The sequence below is a fragment of the Mercenaria mercenaria genome, chromosome 19 (assembly GCF_021730395.1).
Source record: "Mercenaria mercenaria strain notata chromosome 19, MADL_Memer_1, whole genome shotgun sequence".
Taxonomy (NCBI): domain Eukaryota; kingdom Metazoa; phylum Mollusca; class Bivalvia; order Venerida; family Veneridae; genus Mercenaria; species Mercenaria mercenaria.
The window spans coordinates 13,854,003-13,881,935 of NC_069379.1; the positions used below are offsets into that span (position 1 = coordinate 13,854,003).

The 27,933-nt window shown below is 35.5% G+C and overlaps 1 protein-coding gene across 1 annotated transcript; it reads left to right on the forward strand.

The window, feature by feature from the left end:
• Positions 1-53: 53 nt before the first annotated feature.
• Positions 54-27,926, forward strand: LOC123542289 (uncharacterized). Its single transcript, XM_045328070.2, has 13 exons — positions 54-241; positions 1,372-1,433; positions 4,015-4,071; positions 4,425-4,479; positions 5,853-5,944; positions 7,383-7,496; positions 16,186-16,339; positions 17,030-17,082; positions 17,972-18,098; positions 19,962-20,047; positions 20,527-20,640; positions 23,647-23,748; positions 24,965-27,926. The coding sequence occupies exons 1-13, from the start codon at positions 199-201 to the stop codon at positions 25,121-25,123; spliced, it is 1,218 nt and encodes a 405-aa protein (XP_045184005.2). The 5' UTR covers positions 54-198; the 3' UTR covers positions 25,124-27,926.
• The last annotated feature ends 7 nt before the right edge of the window (positions 27,927-27,933 follow it).

Below are 27,933 nucleotides of genomic sequence, written 5' to 3' on the forward strand. Positions count from 1 at the left end.
CAAAGAGAAGTTGACTATATTTGTATAAAACATGTCTGATGTTAGATAATAAATCATTTTAATTGTTATAGATGGAATTTTGCGTTATGCGTTCATTTAGCAACAATATGTTCAGGGTTTGCTAAATTGCCACACCTAGCAATTTACGTCAACATACGTTAGCCGTGTCGATAGCGATTTGCTCGCGCACCTGGGAAGATGGCCGCCAACGAAGAAAAAGTGCGAGTTTTGATACTTGGAGGTGTGTTTTCTCCTAATTGATAAGTTGTCAGCCGTATTGAATGAGTTTATTTTGATAACTATGTGATTATTTTTCATTTTGCAAATTCCTATAGACAGAAGCAAAGTAGCTTCGTAGAAATTTTAACATGTCTGTGGCATTATTTGTGTTTTCGAAAGTGATATGATGTCGGATATGCATAATTTCGTCTAAATTTAAAGAGCTGCAAAGCCCTGGAAGCATGATTTTTACTTTTCCCATGCTTAAAACAAGAAGTATATTTGCCATAACACTTATTCTTAAGGGCGAGAAAATACTAGTCAAACAAATTTGACGCGATCCTAGGAAACATTGAGATTATTTTTTTATGTCTATATTATATATAGGCAATATCCATTCACATCAAACACTCAAAACACCAAATAGTGGAAGCAATTTCCGAAAGAAATTTTAACATGTCTGTGGCATTATTTGTGTTTTCGAAAGTGATACGATGTCGGATATGCATAATTTCGTCTAAATTTAAAGAGCAGCAAAGCCCTGGAAGCATGATTTTTACTTTTCCCATGCGTAAAACAAGAAGTATATTTGCCATAACACATTTTCTTAAGGGCGAGAAAATACTAGTCAAACAAATTTGACGCGATCCTAGGAAACATTGAGATTATTTTTTTATGTCTATATTATATATAGGCAATATCCATTCACATCAAACACTCAAAACACCAAATAGTGGAAGCAATTTCCGGAAGAAATTTTCATTGCTTTCGACCCTTTTCATGCTATTGGTGTAAATGCCGATTATGTCACAATTTGGCCATAAATTGAAATAAAACTTAATGTATTGAAAGGGGATCCATGCAGTTCCTTGTTGATGTAAAAAATATCTAATAATATTCAGAATTACCAATTTTATGTTGATTTAAACATATGTATGTACTGTACATGATTAAGTTTATCGTGTCTGCATGCCATGGCAATATGTGCAAGCGAAAAACCAATAACTTTACATGACTGTGTACTATGATTTATCTTCCATTATTTTGGTCCTTCGAAGTTTTGATGTTTAGATTGCTCCGTCACAAATTTATAAACAAACTGAACGTCAAATTATTTTGAATAAGTAAATACAGTTTTTTGTGTCATTTCAGGTACAGGATTTATTGGCAGAAATCTTGTCCACTATCTGGTTGTGAATGATTTGGCAAGTAAGGTAAGATCCTGTTACTTCACCATAGTTTGAAAGAATTTTTATACAGTGCTAAGCATGAGTGTTTTTTGGGCCAAAATTTATTGTCTTTCCCCTCTCCAACGAGTATGTTCTATCCCCATCTCCCCCAAAATTTTCTTTTTAAGTATATTTTCATACCTTCCAGCCAAAATTTCTAGACCAAACAATGCTATTAAAATCACAAGCCACTGAACACTTTAAGTAACTTTTAGATAACAAAGGAGTTTTTAATTGTTATTTAATTTTGACATCTTCAGAAGTGACCTGTTGTAGTCGAACTAATCCGACATTATACAATTTGTTAAATTTGTTTTATACTGTGACCGTCAAACTGCGGTGGCTGCAAAAGTCAGAAATTAAAAAGCAGCCACTCAGCGACAGTAAACTTGTCTATGACCTCTTGTAATTGACACTCGCAGAAATTTTAACCTGCAATTGTCACAGGGCGAGAAAAATGTGCAGCTAGACTGGGACTCGAACCCAGAACCTCGGAAAACCTTTACGATGCTCTACCATCTGAGCTACCCGGCCGCCTTCACATTTTCACCCCGTCTTAATATTCAGGTCCTACTCCGTAACACATTTCCCCACCAATTTTTAAAATCATCTTTGAATTTCAGCGGTACTTCATATATAAGCAATTATAGGTGTCTGAGACTAACCAGTGTAGTGCTGTCACAGCCACATGTTGGAAAAATGTGCAGCCAGACCTACCTGGCCTCCTAACACATTTTTTCCCTGTCTTAAGATATAAGTCCTATACGGTGACACAATATCTGAATAAAAATCATGCAGATGCTGGACCCCTTTGAGGGAAATTACAAGATAAATTTAAGTAGGGTTATAAAGATAACATTTGTAAAAGCAGCAACAATAGTTGCATTTAGCGTTTATCACCTTCCTAAAATTGCACAACATTTCTGAGTTTATGATAATTGTATCAATTGTATCAAAAGTGCTTGCAGCATTGATCGCAACAAGTGTTCGCGGCAAACTATAATATTTACTTAAGGGTGTATACCATTCATATGATTACTTCACAAATTATGCCCCCCTTCGAAGAAGGAGGGGTATATTGTTTTGCAGATGTCGGTCAGTCGCTCGGTCGCTATGTCTGTATGTAGAACTCAAGAACGCTTGCTTTTGGCCTAGGATCATGAAAGTTGATAGGGTGGTTGGTTGGTCATCACCTGCAGATGACCCCTATTGATCTTGAGATCTGTATGTCAAAGGTCAAGGTCACAGTCACCCTGAACAGTTAAACGGTTTCCAGATGATAACTCAAGATGCTTGGGTCTGGGATCATGAAAGTTGATAGGGAGGTTGGTCATGACCAGCAGATGACCCCAACTGATTTTGAGGTCAGTATGTCAAAGATCAAGGTCACAGTGACCTGGAACACTTCAACGGTTTCCGGATGATAACTCAAGATTGCTTGGGCCTAGGATCATGAATGTTGATAGAGAGGTTGGTCATGACCAGCAGATGACCCCTATTGATTTTGAGGTCAGTAGGTCAAAGGGCAAGGTCACAGTGACCAGGAACAGTAAAACGGTTTCTGGGCGATAACTCAAGAATGCTTGGGCCTTGGATCAGGAAAATTGATAGGGAGATTGATCATGACCAGAAGATGACTCCTATTGATTTTGAGGTCATTAGGTCAAAGTTCAAGGTCACATTGGCCAGGAACAGTTAAACAGTTTCTGGACGATAACTTGAGAACGCTTGGGCCAAGGGTCACAGGGATCGAATTTAACTTTTTTTCCAACTAGCAAATTTTTGCTAGTGCCATTTTTTTCCACTAGCAAAATGATGGGTTCCACTAGCAATTATTTAAAAGCTGTTTACGTGCTAAATTCAAGTTGTTTTGTTGTTGTTTGGTTTCATATAAAAGTTCACAGTCCGGACAGGCTTGGGGCTTTCTGGTTTTGAAAGTACTCAATGATTCTTTGGACTTTTGGCTTGACGTTGATCTTTTAAGTTTTTCTCAGGTCACAGTTGGTAGTGTTGCTAGCATTTTCGAGCTCCGCGGGCTTTTTTGCACCAAGAAACATGTTATTTCCTCTCCATTTTCACAGAACTTTGCAAATTACAGACGTCCAAAATGAAAACAAATATTGCCTAGACGCTTACTTACATATCCGATTATTACTTTTGTATAAAGCAACAAGCGTCTAGAAGCAGTCACGTGATTATCGGTAAATTAACTGCCCGAAAGGAGTTTTTAAAGAGAAAAGGACAGTTTGAGCGAATTCCCCGATTTTCGAACGTGATCGCAAAAATATTCGAGTGCCATGATTTTCTACTCGCATTTTTTTTATTCTTACTCGAATTTTGCGAGTTAGCGACCGTTAAATTCGATCCCTGGGTCATGAAAGATGATAGAGAGGTTCATCATCACCAGCAGATGACCCCTATTGATTTTGAGGTCAGTGAGCAAATAATTTCTATTCCTTGTGCAATTACTGAATGCATCAAGGGAGGGGAAGCACATTTCGTGTTCGACGAGCTCTTGTTTCATATTACATTTCACATTTTATTTGAAATTCATTTTTCCATTCAGGTTAGAGTTGCTGATAAAGTTCCGCCACAGATGGCATGGATGGATACAATACACCAGGTACTCTATTTTCTCCTACGTAAGTTTAAGTGCTGCAGTACTAAGACTGACTATCAGGGATATAAACTAGCTATTTTTATTTTGGGGCCCAGACGGTTAAAAATAAATGTTTAACATTAGGTATATTGGCATTTTCTCCAACAATTTAGGGGCCCAGCCCAAAATCCAGGGGCCTTGGGCTCCTGGGCCCCTGCCACTTTATATCCCTGACTATTAGTCATATATTATTAGTTTTGACTATTGACTGGTAAGCCATTGAATAAGTGTTTTATTATGTGAAATTTCAGGACTTTTCTTCTCAGTGTTTTTGACTTCAGTATTTGTGTTTTTTAATTTTTCTTGATATATTTCAGGATGCGTTTGCCAATCCAGTTGTTGAATTTAAACATTCCAATCTTATTAACCCAGGTGAGTTGCTTATGCTAAAAGATCAGGGCAAATTATAAAAGATTCGAACGGAGCTATTTGGTATAGGTTGTTGGTCTGGCGTCAGTTTTCAGTAGTCAAAGCAGGTCTCAGGGGTTTTTTTCGGCCGTTTTTATAGCTGTTATTCGGCTATATTTCCAACGCCAAAAAGTATGTATTTTTCCCAAAATGAGTGCAAAAATTCCCAATCTACATTCTGCAAAAAAAAATTCATCAAAATTGCACAAAAATTGACCAAATTATGGACAATTTTGTAATGGAAGTATGTTAAAGCAGTTGTACAAAGTGAAACAAGTGTATGAGAAAGCGCTTAATCACATCCTTACTATATCCTATGGGACTAAATATTTCCCAATTTGGAACATTTACGCGTCAAAATTCCCAATTTTGGCGGTATAGGCTATGTTCCCAAATTAGCTAGAAGAAACCCTGGGTCTAGTAGTCAGAATTACACCAAATTTGATCTGAAGCGTCCTCTCAGACATGTTCAGATGGTTCACCTAGTACCATTTAAGGGAGCTAAAGAAGGAAATGTCTTTGAACAATCTGTCATGAACTGCTTGATGGATCGTCATTAAACTTTATCTGTAGCACCTTTACAAGGTACTCCCTCAAGCTTTTTGAATGGTAACACTTTGGTCCCTTTTTAGGGCTGCTTGAGCTAAAACTAGATTCTTATTTGAATAACTTCTTTTCATGAACCATTTGATGACTGCAGACCAGAGTTTTAGTTTGATTTGGAGGGATTATCATATAGACGGGTGTTCTACTTAGCTTAAAATAGTTACTGTAAAATCATTTAATTTCGTGGACATGAAATTTCGTGGTTTTGGTCAAAACAGCAATTTCGTTGGGATATAAATTTGTGGATTTCAACTTTTGAACATAAAATGAATGGGAATTTTACTTCTTCATTGGGATTAAATTTCGTGGATTGACTGAACCATGAAATCCACAAAAATTAGTCCCCCATGAATATTAATGATTTCACAGTATATCATTACCTGAAAACCTGATACATTTAAGAACCTGATTTTGGTTTATTGCTCCAAGAAATAACACCATAATGAATAAGCTTTTCTAGTTTGAATGAATTCAAGTAATCATTATAAAAGTGTAACTTTAAATAGGTCAGATTGTCTTTAAAATTGTATAGCTTTCAGTGGGGGAGGTGGGGGTGAATGTTTTATCTATATATAGAAGTTCAACCTGGAAAGGTTGTTTGCTTTCCAGAATAGAGAGGTTCCAGTTTACAGTGGTATTTTACTAATGCAGTAATTTGAAGGGGTTTTTAGGTTGCTTTGGGTTTCAGAATGGTCCAGGATGTTGTTAAAATTGTACACATTGTATTTCAGCATCTGTTGCCAGTGTGTTCACAGACGAGACCGGAGATTTTGACTATGTAGTGAATCTTGCTGCAGAGACAAAATACGGACAATCAGACAGCGTAAGAATACTATTAGTTTGAAATTGAAAATTTTTCGTTACATACCGTATATTTTCGCATTTAAAACACTCTCCCTTATAAGATGCATCCCGACATTGGATATGCAGTCTGGGGTACTTTGGGTACTTTTCGTTTAATTTCCTTTAAGTACATGCTTATAAGATGCTCCCCACTCTTTGAACTGGAAATATGACTCCTAATAATGTGTCTTATAAGTGAAAATCTGCGGTATTTTGATTAATCTAATATGGTACATGTTGACATCATTCCATCAAATTCAGTATCAAGATAGAAGGCAGTATGTAAGAAACATTTAAATGTGGAGGATGCATAGGACAGTTTCCAGTTTCCAGTTTAAATTCTGAGACCAGTCTCATAGGGCAGGTTTGTCATTGGTCAGTTTGAAGATTGAGTTAGATTCAGCCTATCAGATTCTTGAGCTTGGAGACTGGTATCAGAATTGAGTTTTATCACTTGGAGGCAGGCATTTAGGTTGTATAAAGATTTAATGAGAAGTTACAGATTGCTCAAAATTTAAAAGGGATCCAGAGGGAAGATGCAATGAAATCTACACTTTTTCAAGGGGCACACGCTTTCATTGATTTTCTTTATGCGACTATCAACAAAATCAAATCCACTTAGAAATAAGTCCATTTTCTATTGATTTTCTCCATTATAAATTGAAAGCTGGTAGATCATGTTCCCACAAATTTCTTGTTCATGCCCACAAGATTAGACGATCAAATATATGAATATGACAAAAATTAAAAAGTGAATGAAAAATTCTAGATAATATTGAAGAGAAAACAAACTGTAGAGATTTATTACTAATATAAAAACAGAGAGGAGAAGACATCATAAGTTTTACTGACGCTAATTCTTTTACCAGGTGCTATTTGCATCACCTATGACCAAGTTATTAAGGTAACTGAAATTGAATTGCTTGCTATGGACTCAAAATCTTTCTTGGTGTGTAGAATTCTTTCACAGAAATATTCCTTCTAAAGCAGTGGTACAGTGGTTATGGTGTTGGCCACTCATTCCAGGGGTCGTGGGTTTGAACCTCACTGGGCTCACGACCATGACTTCTCATATATGACACCAGTACTGGGTTTTCCGGGAAGCGGACTCGAGAGTTGTTCAAATAAGCTTAAACCTTCCATCACAGTCGAGCTAATATAAATAAGTATAAACTAAACTAAATGGCTTACAGAAAGTCAGTTGATGTACCCAGGTACCAGCTCATATCATGGGATAATGCTCAAAGGGATACATTTGGTCTTCCTCTGCCATGAAAAGCCAGTAAGTCACCATATGATATATTTCTGTGTCCCTATGATGTTAAAATCAACGAAAACGACAAAATCAAAAATTTACTCATCTGGTGCCATGATAAGTATGCAATGAGTGTGTATATTAATTTTTCACATATTTTCAGGTTTATAAAGAAGGTATTGTGAAACTGAGCATGAATTGTGCACGAGAAGCTGAGAAGAGGAAGGTGAAAATGTATATAGAGATGTCCTCCGGACAGATGTATTCCTCTGAAAAGGTGATTAACCCTTACCCTACTAAATTCTTATAATGGACTGGTTCATCATTCAATTTGGGCAATACCATTTAGTATTCTAAGGGGTGTTTACTGAAAATTTACGAATTGAATAACGAACTGTGCAGGCAAACTGTGCAGACCATGATCAGATGTATGTGCAGGCTGATCTTGGTCTGCACTGGTTCCAGAGGCAGAATCACTTGCCGCCAGCAGGCTAAAGTTTAAATTTCACACTTCATTGTTGTATCAAAAGAGAATGCGATTTCACACGTGTATTAGTACAGGTATGTTGAAGATTTCGTTCTTTATTTATCAGATTCTGTCTAAGATTTCAAAGTTCAGGACGTTACATACTGTAAAAGCACATATTTTCGTTGGGTCAAAATTTCGACAATTTGAGATTTTTAAGTATTTTCGTTAGGTTCAGTATTTGCGAAATTGTAAAAATGGTAACCTACTTGAAATAGAATTATATAAATGGCGAATATTTACAGGAGGATTAATTTTTGCGAGATGTAGGGCCTTGCAAACATAGCGAAAATTAAACCCTCGCGAAAATTTCTGCTCTTACAGTAATCTGTTTTCTAGCTGTATTCTACACATTCAAAACTGTAATGACAAATCTGAAAGTCCATTTGAAGTTTTTAAAACCTGTAGATTTACTTACACTTCAATTAAAGTTAATTAGAAACTCTAAATAGGCCCTTATTATTCATGTAAGGACTTACTACATGTACCTGTACATATACAAGTTTGAAATCACAGTCTTTCTAATATTGATTGATACCTGGACAAAATTCAGCCGTCGCATTGTTATAATAATTTATTATATACATGCAAGATTTCCTCTACAAGTTGTTAGAACTTTGTTTAGTTAATAAAGCTACATGTTTAGCAACTGCAGTCGAAACTTCCAAAATGGGAAGTATTTTATGAGCATTTGATCTTGACATTTTGTCCCTTAAAGGCAGAAGGGTGTTGCAGTAATTTCAGCTTGACACATATGCCTTCATGTCTCAACATTTTTCTTACCATATATTTTCGCTTATAAGACACACTCGCTTATAAGACGCATCCCGACATCGGACATGCAATCTGGGGTTTCTTTTTCTCCACTGTTTGTACTGGAAATATGACTCCTAATAATACGTCTTAGAAGCGATAATATTCGGTATGCAGAAAGTAATTGCTATTCATAGAGGAGTTTCAAGAAGACTTTACCAGAAACATTTTAATTAACATAACAGTATGTCGCTCCAAGGTCAAGGTCAGATATGAAGGTGAAAGGTGTATAGAGCTTCTTTGGTGTCTACTCCAATATTCTTTCAGTTGTTGTGGTATTTATGAAAACCTTGGCTGAAAGAGTAGCCAGAACTTAACAGAAAGTTAATTGGTGTCAAATTCATGTCTACCGGTTGTCAAAGTATGTTATGAAGGAAATTGAATGTAATGATTCATTGAAACCTGATGTTGTGTTTAGCACATTGCTTCTTTAAAAATACTGATGGGACATTTTTTCAATCTATTATTTAATCATTTACATTCCTGGTGGACTAATTTCAAATTTGGTCGGGCCAAAATATCAAATCAAAATGAACAAATAAAATAAGCTTATATTTCATCTTTACAATTTTAAAAGCCATAAATTCATTGCAGACGAAATTACATTTTTGGATGACATTTTTATGCACACAAATATTAAATGTGGAAGTTGAATTTTGTCCAGTATTCGCATTGTTGAAGGGGAATATGCAACATTTGGCAACATTTCTTTCTTATTAGAAAGAACTAGGTAAATCATTAACACTAACGAAAAAAGTATCAAAATTGAACTACGAACAAAAAAGATATAGCCATTTGAATACCATCTATGTACTCAAAGGGAAGCCATTTTGGGCACAGTGACATCATCAGTCTTTCCTTATATGGGCATTAACAAATATGGAAAATCAGTGAATAACAGCTAAGAGAAATATAATTTGTGTGCCATAATATAATATGAACCTTAGTATGTGTGTAAAACTGAAGACCTTAAATTTTAGTGCCATGTTAAATTGTATTAAACATAATTTTTCCATACGTACACTATTTGGTTATGTCCATAAAAGGAAAGGACGATGACGTTCTGTGCCCAAAATGGCTGCCGTTTAATTGATTGATAATATTTAAACTGCCATATCTTTTTTTGTTTTTAGTCCGATTTTCATAATTTTTTTCGCCAGTTTATTGTATTCATTAAATTGTTTCTAAATATATACATTGTCAAATGTTGAATATTCCCCTTTAATGGCTGCACATTTACAATTGCTTAAGGCTACTGAGGTTTATTTTTGATTTGCCAATTATGAAAACAATTGAACACAAACTTACCAGTTATGCTGGTGTCTTATTTTAAGCAATTATGGTAAAAGTTTATACCAGTTTAGTTCATGTTTTTTTTTTTCAGTAGTTTATTGAAAATGTTATGGGGATTATATTTGAAATGTTAACTGTTTCAAACAGCAAGATTTTCATTTTGATACATGTATATATTACTGTTGTTCGTTCCGGAATGACACTTGAATGGTAAAGAATATGAATGATAAAAAAAATGGAAGTTCCGTTTCAGAATATAAAGATAAAGATAGATAAAGATAGAGAAGTGTATAAATGCCTATATAAACTTCAAAGATATGCCCTCCACCATATTAAAATGTAAAAGAAATTTCAAAAGAATTATTTATATTAATGTTGAGACATCATTGTTTTTCATGCAAAGTTGTCCAGTGTGTGCGGTTTTGCACTTGTAAAACTGGTGTCAATCGGTAAAACCTGTTAAGAAGACATGAACTTAAAATATTAGGTATAATTTACATGTAATAGTGAAATATCTTTAATGTATGGCTGTGTCACTCGTGAAAATATTGGCATTCAAATTCAATGTTCACTCTGTAATAGATATTTTGGTTTTGCACTGAAATAAACAAATAATCTGCTTTTTAAGCTTTAGGTATCGTTGAGGAAAGCTTTCAGCTTATTTAAATCCTTGTTGTTAGTCCGCTTCATGGAAAAAAAGTGTTTTTGTTACATAAAAACCTTTGCCTTCCAGGGTTCAAGTTGAGAAAAAATTCAGTTTGGAAACCAGTCTCAAAACTCCTGCAGCTGACTGGTCATTTCTGAAGTTAGTCTTTTAATTGACCAATGGCAAGGCTGCATTCAGAGACTGGGTCCAGAACTCATTTTTATAATATCTGAACCAGGATTTATATAATATAAGCTGTACAATTTAACTCCCATCATGAGAGTACGTACATGTATGTAATGGTCCAGTGGTAACCCTGTCTGACTACAAAACTAGGGGTCAGGAGTTCCAGTCCCTGCTCCTCAAACTAATATCACTAAATGTCGGATAAGAGTCTCATGATGTATGGGTGCTTTGCACCAGGCGTACTTAACGAAACCACAGAGGCTACTGGAATTGATGCATCTTCTGTATGTTGCACTTTCCTCCAACAAAAATTATCTTTGTAAACAAGATTAGATGCATTATTTGATATGGCAAGAAGTTGGCTTTTTATTCTCAATCATTAATTTAGTGCCTTTACTGTGCATTTTGCAGTCTTATTTTGCAGTTAAATCAATATCTTTATGTAAATTTTCAGTGCTTATGCAAATTACTGCTTACCTGCATAATGATTAATTTGGTGGCTGAACGGAACCAGAATGCAGATAAAGGAAAGAATAATGGACAGTGGTTCAATCAATGCTAATTTATTTTCTCTGCACTTGTGGTTTATTTACAAAGATACAATTCCAGACCAAAAATAATCTAGTATAGCTTGCAAAACATACTGATATATTTCAGTGTGGAGTTTTTCTGTATATTTAAATAAGTCCTTCAGACTTAATTTGTATTTCATAAGGAAACGGAAATTAAAAGCTATTACTGTTCGATCCACATTTGGTATAACAAGGTTTTTTCCCTGAATTTTCTTAAAATTATGCTATTGGTGTTATGCATCAATCTAAAATAACTTCGAGGCATCCAGATTAATTCTTTGTTCTTATTTCAACTTGTCTTACGCAGCCTGTCAGAAAACTACCCAAATTTATTTTTTCTTCTTTTTTCAGTTCTTAGCTTGACTATTTAAAGAATAGTCTAGTTATTCTACTCACCCGGGCGTCACTGTCAGCGTCAGCGTCACATCTTGGTTAAAGTTTTGTTTGCAAGTACATATGGCCATCATTTAAAAGCATATAGCATTGAAACATATTTTTTCTTTTACTAGGTCAGTTACCAACCTCACTGGGTCAAGTCCCATAACTCTGACATGTATTTTGGGCAAATAATGCCCCCTTTTGGACTTAAAAACTCAGGTTTAAGTTTTACATGCAAGTTGCTATCTCCAAAACTAATGAAGATATTAAATTGAAACTTCACATGTGTCTTTGGGGTTATGAAACTAGTTGATTGCATCAAGTCCCATAACTCTAACATGTATTTTGGCAAATTATGTCCGGGGACCCCTTTTTGACTTAGAAAACTTCTGGTTAAAGTTTTGCATGCAAGTTACTATGCAGGTATTGGATTGAAACTCTGTAGATATTTTAACATTAGGGTAATATTCTTGCTTCTGGGACAATAATTTGAATAGTCGAGCACTGACTGTCTTACGGACAGCTCTTGTCAGTAAAGCAGTCACTTGCCTAAAGTGGCCACTTGCCTTAAGTGGTTACTTGCCATAAGTGGTTACTTGCCTAAAGTGGCCACTTGCTTTAAGTGGTTACTCGCCATAAGTGGTTACTTGCCTAAAGTGGCCACTTGCCTTAAGCAACCAGCCAGCTAACTTTCCAAGTCAACTCATCATAACCTTCTTTAGCTAAGTAGCCAGATAATGTTTTTCCCTACTTGTTGACTTCTAAATTCGAGTTGGGAGAATGTGCATAGGGTTAATTGGCAATTTACATGCATGTAGTTGATACAAAGTTTTCTGTCAATGAAACCACAAGTGAATTTGATTTTTTTCTTTTTGAAACCCATCTAGAAACCTGGTTCTAGAACAGGTATGTTGTGTTATTTTGCAACACGTGTTCAGTTGAATTTTTGCTTTTAGGCAGTATAAGATACATTGTATGTTTTTACTAATAGTTTATCATCCATAGCCTTGAAAATGAACTTGTTGATGGTATTCCATGACTTCTCTCTTAATGATAAACAATACGGTTGAGATTATATACTTCATTTTAAACTTGCAAAAGGAACCTGAGGGTAATAAGAAAGATCTTAAATTTTCATAATATCTTGATCAGTTTCGAGTCTATCATACGAAAAAAATACATTTGAGCCGTGCCATGGGAAAACCAACATTATAGTGGCTTTGCTGTTCGCTAACGGTTTCTCTAATTACAATAGGCTTTGAAAGCAAACAGCATGGATCCTGGCAAGACTGCGTGGATGCACTATGTTGGTTTTCCCATGGCACGGCTCATTTAACTTAGGTAATATATCCTGCAATGTAATTCCAGCCAATTCTGGCATCAAAAATTTAAAAAGTGAAATTTTGACTTTATTTATGAATGAACTATTATTTTACTTTCATGAGCAACATTTCCATGCAAAACTTTTGTAAAATTTCTGAAAAAAAAAAATGTTTTCGAAATTGAGATTTTGAAGACATCTGCTGAAGACTAAATAGTCTAATCATATTGGATAAAACAGCAGTTTCTTCTTTAATAGATATTTTTATTCAGTTTCACAACACATTTTGCTTTGTGTTACAATATTTTGCATGATTTGTTACTGAAAAGCTTTATTTAACCCTTAGCCCTGCTAAATTTCCTAAATGGACTGGTCCATCATTGAATTCGGGCAATGCCATTTATTATTTGAAGGGGTGTTCACTGAAAATTTACTGACTGAATAGCGAACAGTGCAGACCATGATCAGACTGCACGGATGTGCAGGCTGATCTTGGTCTGCACTGGACGCAAAGGCTGAAATATTTGCCGCCAGCAGGCTAAAGGTTAAAGGGACCTAAGGGGCCATGCTATTACCTCATGAACAGACTCATTCAAACCAAATCTGCTTGGTTGCATTCTGTGCTTCATAAAATTAGGTGCAACAATGGATGATAAACTATAAATGAATTGTATTTGATCTTAAGTTGTCATTTAATTGCTTTACATGTTTTTCAATGGCACATTTAGTGTTTTATATTTTCATTAAATTTTTCAGGTTGTGTCAGTTACGTTTATGTCAGTTACATTAATTTTAGTAAAATTACATTTATGTCAGTGACATTATGTCTGGCATTTATGTCAGATTTGTGTTACTGACATTCGTGTGAGCTGCATTTACATCAGTGGCACTCATGTCAGTTACATTCATGTCTGTTACTTGTTTTGTTGCTTTAGATATTTTAGTTTTGAGTTATTTCTGTGTTATTATGCACACATGTTGTTTTTACTGTGCATTTGCTCGCAAGTGTAATTTTTCTTTGCTTTCAGTAAATTGATGTTTGTTTCACCTGTTATGCCACAAGACAATTTTGTTAGTTCCTGTTTAGATACTTCATGTAACATAATACCATGCATCATAAAACTCAAAAGATTTTCTGTGATTTTGAAGACAAATTTTAATATCAAATTCAAAATATTCTTCTAGGATTTTTCAGTTTTAATATTAAATTTCTGTTTTTAAGAAGTGACTAGTATTCGAGTCATATGTAGGTATTACAATTATCTCTCGGAAAAAAACAGGAATGGTTCAAAAAACCTTTTACAGAACTGTGACTGTAGATTGTATTGTCTTTATGGCAGTCGGGGAAAACTTTTGTTGTTTTTTTTTAGCTCGTCAGATTTTTAAAAAAAAATCTACGAGGTATTGTTGTCACTTGATCGTCAGTGATGGTATCGGCATTTGTTAAAAATTTTGTTTAGGTCCACCTTTTCTCAAAAACTGTAAGAGCTACAGCTTTGAAACTTTACACACTTGTCAGCCATCATTAGATGACTATGTATGCCAAGAACCGTAACTCTGATTTCCGTTTTGTCAGAATTACGGCCCTTTTTCTTACTTACAGAAAAAGGGGCCTCCGTGGCCGAGTGGTTAGAGTCGCTGACTTCAAACCATTTGCCCCTCATCGATGTGGGTTCGAAACCTCATTTGGGGTGTAGAATTCTTCACGTGAGGAAGCCATCCAGCTGGCTTACGGAAGGTCGGTGGTTCTACCCAGGTGCCCGCTCGTGATGAAATAGTGCACGGAGGGGCACCTGGGGTCTTCCTCCACCAATAAAGCTGGAAAGTCGCCATATGACCTTAAATTGTGTCGGTGCGACGTTAAACCCAACAAAATAAATAAATACTTACAGAAAATTTCAGTTTCTTGGTTAAAATATTTGTTTAGGTCACCTTTTTTTCCAAAACTATAAGAGCTACATAGCACACTTGTTTTCCCTCATTAGGGGGCTATGTTGGCTGAGAACCATAACTCTAACCTGTATTTTGTCAGGATTATGGCCCTTTTTATACTTAGAAAATCTGAACTACAACTTTTTTCTTACATATTGTCCAGCACTTGTAGATGAGCGATGGCACCGGAATGTGGTGCTCTTGTTGTATTTATGGTTTAATGTACTGAGTTTTAGTCAATGGATTGTCATTTAGTGATTATAAAAGACACGTGAAATTCAGTTTGGTTTTGACACTCAAATGTCTGATTAAACTGCACAGTGGGCCTATATGACAAAGTGGTTAAGTTTGCTGAGTTTATATCACTTGCCTCTCACTGATCTGGGTTTGAAATCTTGCTTATGGTGTAGAATTCTTCACGCGAGGAACTTGAAGCCATCCAGCTGGCTTATGGAAGGTATCTGGTTCTACCCAGGCGCTTGCCTGTGATGAAATAATGATTGGAGGGGCACCTGAAGTTTTCCTTTTAACATCAAAAGCTGGAAAGTCGCCATGTCAACTAATTTTTGTCAGTTTCATTCTAAACCCAACAAACAATTAATTAAACTGCACAAAACAACTTCTTCACATTAAATCAGAGGTGGAGGATAAATGGGTTCAGATTTTCCTCAGCTGGTCACTAGAACACTACATTCGAACTTCTTTAATCAAACTTGATGGGACCAGCAAAATTTGTTCGAGTGATTGGTTGTTCGAGTTACCGAACAAAATTTATTATACATGGATTTATCTGGGACCTGACGACGAGTGGTGTACGAATTATCCGAGTTCGAGCTAACGAAGTTTGACTGTATGCAACAGTATGAAGTGTATAGGTCCTTTAGTTACGAATCTATGTATTTTTGCACTACAACATCATTTAAGTGTGTTGAAAAATGTGTGTGTAAATCATTTATATTGAGTGAAGTTATGGTCACCTGATATGCTCTGAATAGGCTTTGAAGGGTCATAGTTAATTTTCAGTTTTTAAATCATCATTTAATAACTGCAGTACATAATATTATTTACTTTTTTTATTCAGCCAGAACATTATTTTTGAGAAAAAGAACTTTGAAATTTGCAGTAAGATGTTTTGTCAGTATCTAAGAAAACTTGTTTTGGACAGATATTAGATGCATCTGAAGTTGCAGGTGTCTTTAAAAGAAAAGAATTGCTGGAAATAGTACCGTATTAATTATAAATATTAGCCAATTGAGAAGATTCTTGGACTTTTTCACAACATTTTGCTAAATATTTCAGAAACCGGCAAAAGAAGACACCAAGCCGGATCCCTGGACGCACATGGCCCAGCATAAGTTACAAGTTGAACACCAACTGAAAGATCTGACAGGTCTGAAATACGCTGTGATACGACCAGGGATAGTGTATGGCCTTGGAGATAGAAATGGACTTGGTATGTATTCATTAAAATAAAGGTTCAACTTTGATACTTAAATGGGTACGCACTTGTCATATCTTAGCTACTCCTTAGCTTTTGCTGCATGCGCGTCGCGGAGTAGGCATGTGGCTCCACTGGAAGTGACCATAATTATATTGATGACAGCCAGTGGAGTCACAACAAAGGGCGAGGGCTGTGGCCTTAAGAAGGATCATCTACCTCCTCTACGTTATTGTCATCTTCAATGAACGACGAACATGATACTCCAACAGGACTACGATAGAGGGCATGAAAAGATGCCCGTTGCGACTCTATGATCAGCAACGAAGGCGCAGATATTCTCGTCCATATGGGAATCCCGGCGGCGAGTATTAACAAATGTAAACACAACAAGAACATCAGGTCTCAGAATTTAGAAAATTGAAATTTTAAGTATATATAGATGTGAATGTATAACACGCTTGTAGATTTTTAAAGTTAAGAACTATAAAAGAAGAATGATTGTATTTAGTCACTGGATTAAACTTTTGAACAATTTTTATTCCCTGCAAAAAATTCTTAGCAAAACATGGATGAATATAGTTTTGGAATTGTTTGTATGTCCATAAGAAATTCCTTTGGACTATCAGTTCATTTCTAAGTATTCCAAAATGAAATACAGTTGTATACATATTTTAATGAATAAAGTTTCTTAATGTGTTACAGGTCCAAGACTGATTATCGGTGCAATATATAAATACATCAGACAGAAGATGAAGGTAACTATACTAGATGTTCTGACAAGGTCAAAGGTTATTGCAACAAGGTCAATGCAAGGTCAAAGGTTATTGCCAAAAGGTCAAAGGTTATTGCAACAAGGTCAAAGGTTATTGCAACAAGGTCAAAGCAAGGTCAGAGGTTATTGCCAAAAGGTCAAAGTTATTGCAACAAGGTCAAAGGTTATTGCAACAAGGTCAAAGGTTATTGCAATTGGTTCTCTCCTACCTGACTTTTTCTTGCACATTTTATACTCGTTTGAATATTAGTTAATTAATGGAATATGACCTGTGTTCTTGTAAATTTTGTATATCGAGTCAATTTATCATCACAACATTTAAAACACAGTATAATAGAAAAGATAGGGTATCGAATAATGGACAAACAGTTTCGTTTTAAAGCCAAAATATACTTTAGTTTAAACTATCAAAAATATGTCAAATAGGTAAAGGGGACTATTCTTAATAGTTTAGGGATCCTTAAAATCACAATCAGTGCATGCTATTTAAGTGTGACATAAAACCTGACAAAGCTGCAGATTGGATTGAAGTGCCCACTTGTACATGAAAAGTTTTGCGAATTTATTTGTATTAGTGAGGGACCTAAACTTTTCATACTGGTAGATTTCATATTTGCACCAAAGGCAATCCACAGAATTTAATCACAATGAAATCATATAATTCCCATGTATTACATCTTCAGATGTAGAAATCTACAGGTTTATATCCTCTCGATATGACCGATTTTGTGAAAACCACAAAATTAATTTGCCTACAAAATTAAATGATTTTACAGTATGATATCCATGATGTGGCCATTTTTATTATGTTATATGAAGAGAAATGGTTTCACAGTCTCTTGATAGGTATCATGTTTTGGTAAATTTTGTAGATGTTGTGGACGAAAGATCTCAAAATGAACACGGTCCATGTGCAAGATGTTTGTAAAGCTATATGGCACTTGTTTTCTCATGGGAAATCGGGAGAGGTGTACCACTGTGTTGACAAGGGAAATACAAGTAAGTTTCTTTTCTGTATGTGCCTGTTGAAATAGGGTTATTATAACAATAGGCTGTTCGGGGATTATGTAGTTGGCTCAAGTAAAATTTGCCAGTCATGGCTTGTATGATTGAGGTATGCAAGTTAAAAAGTACTGTTATAGTGACCCTTTTTACTATATGAGTCCACCTACTTCTTTGTTTTGATTTTTGCCAAATAGGACTACTTAACTACTCTGAAACAAAGAATTATATCATTGGTCATGAATACTGATCTACGGAATTGGATTTCCATCTAGTGCAATATGGATTTTGATTTCTGTTCTATTTCTGTGAAATACTAGCCAGTTGTTTTACAGAATATTTATAGGTGTATGATTGCCATTTCCATTAAAATGTATATCCCGTCGTTTATATGACTGAAAAATTGTTAAAAAAGGCGTTAAACCCGAACACACACAAATTAAAATGTATAAATTCTGAATTTAGAGGTGGAATCCAACATGGGTCACAACCATGCTTTTTAGCTCGACTTTTCGAAGAAAAAGTAGAGCTATTACACTTGCCCCGGCATCGCCGTCACCTTTAGTTAAAGCTTTTTCATAAAGTCAAAGCTATTATCTTCAAACTTAAAATATTTATTTACTATCAAAGTCTACACCAGGAGAAATAATCCCCATGACTCTGGTTTGAATTTTGACAGAGTTATGCTCCTTTTTACCTTAGAGCTCTTGTTCATATGACAACAGTACTGGCTTTTTAAGAAGCGGACTCAAAAATGATTTAATTAAGCTTAAAACTTTCCATCACAATCAGGCTTGCGGTAGTATTGATTAATATAAACATAATTCTGAATTCTTAATTAGTTTGTTATGCAAATTAATAACATTTCAAATGTATTTCTTTCAACAAACTCATTAACCTTTAGTCTGCTGGCAGCAAGTGGTTTTGCCTTTGCAACCAGTGCAGACTTTGAGGATGTGAAGGCAGATCATTGTCTTCACTGTTCGCTATTCAATCAGTAAATTTTCAGTGGACACCCCTTCGAATAATAAGTGGTACTGCCCAAATTGAATGATGGAACAGTCCATTCTAGAAATATTTTGCAGGGTAAAGTTTAAAATGTACAAGTCCTGTTTAAATTTATTCATTTATTCAAGCAGTTCTGTCAGCTTGAAAGTATGGGTTCAAACTCCACTGGATTATGCACTAAATATTACACTTTTGTACTTTTTTTTTTAGCAAGTGGGGTACACAACATATATTACCTTAATAATATTAGAGCTGCATCATGAGAAAATCAACATAGTGGATTTGTGACCAGCATTGATCCAGACCAGTCTGCACATCCACGCAGTCTGGTCAGAATCAGTGCTGTTCGCAAACAGTTTCTCTAATTGCATTAAGCCTTGAAAACGAGTAGCATGGATCCTGACCAGACTGCGCAGATGCGCAGGCTGGTCTGGATCCATGGTGGTGGCAAAGCCACTGTGTTGGTTTTCTCCTGGCACAGCTCAAATATTTTAAGGTTTTAACACTTGTTAGAGCTGCTCAGGTAGCTCCTAAGAATATGAATTGAGAAGTGACAAGTTTAATACCTAGTCAAGGCAATATTCGCCATGATGATTTGACAGAAGAAATTATAGTAGGTCTGAAATCATTTGAAGTCGGGTGTGGGGAAGATGCAGGGTGTAATGAATAGTTATAATTTTTTGACTTACATCTATGTTAACTGAAATACTGTTTAAAAAAGTGTTAAATATAAATCATACCAAAGAATGTCCCCACTTGTAAACTGGTAATTGACTAAACTTGAAATAATTACAATCTAAGATAGCATTAATTTCAGATAGAGTTTTGCAAATTTTCTTACTCTGCTTACAGCTCAGGGACAAGTGAGTGAATTGGTATCCCAGGTATTTGGAATCTCATATGAGTTTCTAGGATCTATCAAATCAAACTTGGCAAGGGTGAGTATTACACTACAATGTATTTGTTTTATAGGTATACAGTAGGAGATCTGATTGAGTGGCCATCAGTATTAAGCAGCCATCACTTTGACTTTTGCTTCTGTTCCCTATTGACTCCATAATAGAACAGTATTTGAGCTGCACCACGAGAAAAACCAACATAGTGCGTTTGCGACCAGCATGGATCCAGACCAGCCTGTGCATCCGCAGTCTGGTCAGGATCCATGCTGTTCGCTTTCAAAGCCTATTGCAATTAGAGAAACCAGTAGCAAACAGCATGGATCCTGACCAGACTGCACGGATGTGCAGGCTGGTCTGGATCCATGCTGGTCGCAAATGCACTATGTTGGTTTTCTCATGGCACGGCTCATTTGTTCATTAGCAGCTAAAAAAAAGAACTAAAAAGGTCTTTTAATGTAAGTTTCATCATAGTAGACATAGTCCCTGAAGCATGTTTGACTGTTGTTTTTCTTTTTCAGGTGAATATGACATCAGTTGTGGAAGATATCAATGACAAGCATATGGCCCCCTGGGCAGAAGCATGTACAAGAGACGGCATTAAAAACACTCCACTGAATCCATTCCTTGATCAGGTAATGTCAGCTGAGTAGAATGGCTTAGGGTAGAAACACCTCTCCAACCATATTGACAGAAAGCTGTTCAATTTTCATGCATTGTAGATAAGATATTTTACTGTAGCCCACTAATCATAAGAATTGCTAACACACCACCAAATCTGTTCCCCTGTCCACCATCAAAACTGTTGCCCTGTCCACCTTTTTTATACCCTCACAAAACAAAGTTTGGGGGGTATATAGGAGTGAGCTTGCCGGTCAGTCGTTGGTTTTTGTGATATCCGGATGATAACTCATGAAAGGCTTGACGGATTTGAATAATTTTTGGTACACAGATGTAACATCAGAAAATACAGGTCAAGTTCGAATTTGGGGGTCAATAGGTCAAGTGACCCTGAACAGTTAAACGGTTTCCAGATTATAACTTGAGAACGTTCGGGCCTGTGATCATATATTTTGGTACACAGGTCAAGTTCAACTTTGAGGTCTGTAGGTCAAAGGTCAAGGTCACAGAGACTAGGAACAGTTAAATGGTTTCTGGATGATAACTTGAGAAAACTTGGGCCTAGGATAATAAATTTTGGTACACAGGTGTAACATTATGATATACAGGTCAAGTTTCAGGGCACTCGTTTGGCCATTTTTGGGGCCGAATATGGGTACCATTCCCCTCCTAAAATAATATGTTTTTTTCCCCTTTCTCAGAAGAAAATTCCCCTGATGATAGGTTGTTTGACACAAATAGGTATGATTCTTTCTTTTAATATTATATAGTGCCTCTAAGGAAGATTACTGTTGCAATATAGTCACATCAGTTAGGAATGATTGAAAACAGTATTAATAAGTGTGAAAAGTTGTTACATATACATGGCTTAAACTTCCCCTTTTCGTCTTAAAATGTCGAAAAATTCCCCTTCCTGAGGGTATGGGTACCTGTCCCCAAAAGTTGTCTAGTGCCCTGAGTTTGACTTTGAGGTCTGTAGGTCAAAGGTCAGGGTCACATTGACTCTAAACAGTTAAATGGTTTCCAGATGATAACTTGAGAATGCTTGGGCCTAGGATCATATGGTTTGGTACACAGATGTAACATCATGAAATACAGATCACATTTTACTTTGAGGTGAGTAGGTCAAAGGTCAAGGTCACAGTGACTTGTAACAGTTAAATGGTTTCCCGATGATAACTTGAGAACGCTTGGGTCTAGGATCATAAGTTTTAGTTCACTGGTGTAACATGATAAAATACAGGTCAAGTTTGACTTTGAGGCTAGTAGGTCAAAGGTCAAGGTCATCATAAGACGAAACAGTTAAACAGTTTCCAGATGGTAACTTGAGAACGCTTGGTCCTAGGATCATGAAAATTGATAGTGAGGTTGGTTATGGCCAGCAGATGACCCATAATGATTTTGAGGTCCATAGGTCACAGGTCAAGGTCACAGTGACCCGGAACATTTAAACGGTTTTCGGACAATAACTTTAGAACGCTTGGGATTAGGATCACGAACCTTAATAGGGAGGTTGATCATGATCAGCAGATGACCTCTATTGATTTTGAGGTCAGTAGGTCAAAGGTCAAGCAAGTTCAGCTTTGACACTGGCTTAGTTCTGTGACAAGGCCATATTGTGGGGGTATAATTGTCACTCCTGTGACAACTCTAGTTACTGTTGCCCTGTCAATCACCAAAGCTCTTGCCCTGTCCACCATCAAAACTGTTACCCTCACTTCCGCCAAAACTGTTATCCTGTCCACCATCAAAACTGTTGCCCTGTTCACCACCAAAACTGTTACTCTCTCAGCCACCAAACCCGTTGCCCTGTCCACTATCAGAATTGTTACTCTCTCCTCCACCAAGATTGTTATCCTGTCCACCATCAAAACTGTTTGTCTGCCCACCATCAAAACTGTTACCCTCTCTGCCACCAAAACTGTTATTCTGTCCACCATCGAAACTGTTGCCCACTATACCACCAGAACTGTTGCCCTGGCTACCATCAAAAACTGTTACTGTTATCCTGTCCACCATCAAAACTCTTGCCATCTCCACCACTAAAACTGTTGCCCGCTATACCACCAGAACTGTTACCCTCTCCACCACTGGAACTGTTGCCCTGTCCATCCTCAAAACTACTGCCTTCTCCACCATCAAAGTTGTTATCCTGTCCACCATCAAACCTGTTACCCACTTTACCACTTAAACTGTTGCCCGCTATACCACAATAACTGTTGCCCTGTCCACCACCACAATGTTGCCCTGTCCACCATCAAAACTGTTGCCTTTGCAACCTCTAAAATAGTTGCCCTGTCCACCATCAAAACTGTTATCCTGGCCACCACTGTAACTGTTGCCTTGTCCACCATCAAAACTGTTGCCCACTATACCACAGGAACTGTTGCCCTACTGTTATCCTGTCCACCATCAAAACTGTTGCCCTGTCCACCATCAAACTGTTCCCAGCTCCACCTCCAGAACTGTTGTCTTCATCACAGTCAAAATTACTGCTTAATTACAAGGATATTAATCTTGCATTGTAAACTGATCAGAGTGGAATTGATTGAAGCCCATTGTAAAGCCTTACCCACTTCTCTCAATTAGTAAAATTGGCAACATTTGACCCAAACCTTGATTATCAAAAACAGATGTTCTTGTAAAAATGCATAAAGTAGAATAACATATTTGTTGTTAAATCTTATAAAGCTAATATGAATACTGATTTGTATTGAAACTTTCTTTATGAAACATGCATGTGGCCAAATGTTATTTTTTACTGTAAAAGCAGAAATTTTCACGAGGTCTTAATTTTCCCTTTATTCACGAGGCCCTACATTTCATAAAATTAATCCTTGCGTAAATATCCACCATTAGAAAAATTCATATTACGGGATACCAGTTTTGCATTTTCACAATTAATAAACCACGCGAACATACTCAAAATTTCAAATTCACAAAATTTTGACCCAGCGCAAAATATGTACTTTTACAGTATGCAAGATGAAAATTTGAACATTAAGTTATTTGCATTTCAGGAGCTGCTTTACAACAAACATACATATTTAGATGGATCTAAGTTAGAGAATACAGGATTTACATGTGATAAACCTCAACTGGAAGTATCATATCTGCAGCAGGTAAATTCTGATAAACAAATGTAAATTGATGACTTAATGATAAACTACATGTAGTGTAAATTGATGGTATATGAGAAATCCTGTACCAATTTAAATGATAAACCAATGTAAATTGATGATATACTTGTATAAGAAATCATGCTCTAAATGATAAACCAGTGTAAATTGATGGTTTATGAGAAATCATGCACTAAATGATAAACCAATGTAAATTGATGGTATATGAGAAATCATGCTCTAAATGATAAACCAGTGTAAATTGATGGTATATGAGAAATCATGCACTAAATGATAAACCAATGTAAATTGATAGTATATGAGAAATCATGCTCTAAATGATAAACCAGTGTAAATTGATGGTATATGAGAAATAATGCACTAAATGATAAACCAATGTAAATTGATGATATGCATATATGAGAAATCATGCACTAAATGATAAACCAGTGTATATTGATGATATAAGAGAAATCATACACTAAATGATAAACCATTGTAAATTGATGATATGCATGTATGAGAAATCATGCACTAAATGATAAACCAGTGTATATTGATGATATAAGAGAAATCATACACAAAATGATAAACCAATGTATGAGAAATCATGTACTAAATAATAAACCAATGTAAATTGAAGGTAAATGACAAATCATGTACAAACTTATGATAAACCAGTGTAAATTGGTGAAATATGATAAATCATGTAGTAAGTTTTGATAAACCAATGTAAATTGACAAATTTTTTCATTTGAAGAAACCATCCAGCTGGCTGATAAGTTTAAGTTTGGTTGTTCTACCAAGATGCCCACCGTGCATTTCTCCATCAAGGAAAAGCTGGAAAAGTTTTCATATGACCAGTCCTATAATTGTGTTGAAAGGGTCTCCATGGCCGAATGGTTAAGGTGGCTGACTTGAAATCACTGCCCCTCATTGATGTTGATCCAAGCCTCACTCGGGGTGTTGAATTCTTTGTGTGAGGATGTCATCCAGCTGGCTTGCGGAAGGTGTGGGGTTCTACCCAGATGCCCGCTCGTGATGAAATAATGCATGGAGGGGCACCTGGGGTCTTCCTCCATCATCAAAGCTGGAAAGTAGCCATATGACCAATAATTGTGTTGGTGTGACGTTAAACCCAACAAAATAAAAAATAAATATAATTGTATCGATGAGATGTTGAATTCAACAAAAAAAAAAGATTTTTTTTTCTGTGCAGGTGCTGGATGACTACATAAAAATGGGATTATTTCCACAAACTTTGTTGTCAGGGGAGACAACTTTGAAAGACAGGCTGGATGATCTTGACCTTGAAAATGGAGATGTTGAAGAGTTACAGGAGTTAGAAAATGTTCATCTGGAAAATGGTGGGAGCTGATGCTTGAAAACACAATTGAGCACTGTGATTGGTTGAAATTTGTGTTAAAAACTTTGTTCGACCAATCAAAATGGCTGTTTTCGTGTTTGGTGTTTTAGCCAATCAAAAGGTTTTTTTGTTGATTTTGTTTTTTAAGTTTTGCTGGTTGTAGCTTTAGGGGCCAAAAAATGAGAAATTTGTGTCAAAGACACACCCACAATGCATTTATTGTATTTTATTATAGCATTTATTGTTAGGTTTTGTTTTTCAATATATATATTTGTTGTCAAAGATAAGTGCTTCTTGTGTTGTGAAAGATTTCTTTGGATTTTGTTTTTATTATGTATTGTAAATGATTCATGGAAATTTAAAAAACAGATTGTGTTCACACATGCTTAAAGTATTGCTCATATGAAAAATAATCTTCATTTTCCATATACTTGTTCATAGATGTGTCAGTTTCATTTATAGATAGATGGTAGAAAAGTTAATTTTTGACATAATTCAAAAGAATTATAGTCAGACTGTCTACCATTCAATTTTGTAATGACATATATATATGTATATATTCAGCAGTGAGCTTATAAATATTTCTATGTCATTTAGTTTTTACTCATTTAGCATTGAGTAGTTACAAGTTAATTCATTGTAATGTACTAGTAAAACAAGGATTGTATGATTATTTTGCTCAAGTTTGCAATTCGCAACAAAAAACTAAATCAGTAAGAGACCAGTTGTCATGCCCAAGTAATTAAGTAATCAATGCTTGACCACTTGTCATATAGAAAATAGAAGGAAAGCAGTTAGAACTGCATTAATTGCTCAAGTTAGCCCATGTGCATCGAGGTTTGAGCGAGCTATGTTTCATTGTTTAAGAAAAAAACTTTATCATATGTTTACCAAAAACCAATGAAAGAGAAGCTTTAACTTTTAAAGGGTAAATTGCTTTACTTTATTCAGAGATCTAGGTAAAAATACAAGTTTTAAGACCAGTCTTAAATATTTACATCTGATTGGTTTATTGTTTGCTCAAAATTTGAAATTGACCAATGACAGAGCAGCATTCTGAGACTGGTTCTGAAACTTAGTTTTGTACATCCTGGTCCTAGTAATTGCTGGATATATGACTTTATACATTGAATTTTGTGCTACCAAAGATATCCAAATGTAGAATAGCTTGTTTTAAAAAGTTTATACTATGGAAATGAATTACGTTTTTGGAGTGTCAGTTTGGGAGTTATTACATGAGCTTAGAATATGTAGAGGCCTCCAGACAGTATGTTTCACATATTGATACTAACTTATCCTTAGAATGCTTTTTCTACTCTGACCTGTTTATTGTTTAGTGCATACTTAGACAGCAAGATTTAGGAATCACATAAGTGCAGTTCTAACATGGCATGATTCTTTGTTAGTAAAATAAACAAAGCAGAAAGTAATGCATTGTATATTCTGTGATAAACAACAGTTAACAAGAGAAATCTGGTGAGATACCAATGAGAAAACATTATGACATCATTTATGACATCATTTATGTCATGCCTCATGATGTCAGTTTCATTACTACTTAAAAGAGTTAAGCTCAGTTTAACTTTCATCTTATTATTTCAAATCTTTAATCAGTACTGTAACAGTGTATTGTTAAAGATGATATACATGTATAGTGGGCATTTAATGTTAATTCTGTTATCTGTTTCATATCATATTTCAGTTGTGTGGGAATTTTTTTAAGTGTTTTCCTAAACATTTTTATTATATTAAATTTTCTTATGTAAAATAACTACTGACCAGGGCCTGTATTTATCTAGACTTAAGACTTTAAAGTATCTAAATATTAAGGTTGTTAAAACTTAAAAGTTTGTAATGTGTCTGTTATGGCGAGACTTTACATAACTCTTTGCAATGATAAATACTGTATATGTATAGCAAGTTTTATGAAAATCTGTACAAGATTTAGATGTATGAAGGAAGGAATTTTAGCCTTTCCAAGTCAAAGACAAAGTTACAGACTTAAAATGTGAATGAATACTGTCCCTGAACTTAATGCATTACCGGTACTTAGTGCTATATTATAACCTCTTACGGAGTTGGATACTTAAAATATTCTAAATGAGTTGTCCCCCTTTAAATAAGAATGCCATTTGTAAAGAAATAGATGTAAACAATTGTCAAAACTATGTTTCACCTAGTTATATAAAGTTTAAACACTCGCACGATGTTGCAAATGCATCAAAACGAAGACATGTAACAGCTTTTTAAAAATGGTGAGTTTTTAAAGGCGCTGGACTGTCCAGAAGTGTGGCCCCTTCATGTAGTCCCTTTCCGGAATTCAAAACATATATGAATAAATTGACAATGGTTTTGTACAATAATATCAATGTTTTATATGCCGTTACATTTTCATTTAAAACCATGCTTTCTTTCTATGATTTGATAACGTTCGAACTTCTCCGAAACATGGACCTATACCTTAACACTATTTAATCAGATGAGCATTTGGTATTTCTGTATATTTGCTTTCAGTTCACTCATTAATGTATATCATATACTGTATTCTGTTCTAATTGTTGTACATTTTTGTCATGTTATTATCCCCCAGCTCTGCAAATGTGGGAGGGGGAGTTTAGGAATACTGTATATCTGTCTGTCTGTCCATCACATTATTTTTGTCCAGATGGTATATACAACTTGAAAAGGGGACTTAATGACACTTGGTCAGTGAGAGAAAACCAACATATTTTCTTCTTGTGGTGAAGTCACGCGAAACTTAGCAACACGTGCTTCTCAAAAATAGGGTATCTTCGGCGATTATTGCCTAAAAATAATTGGTT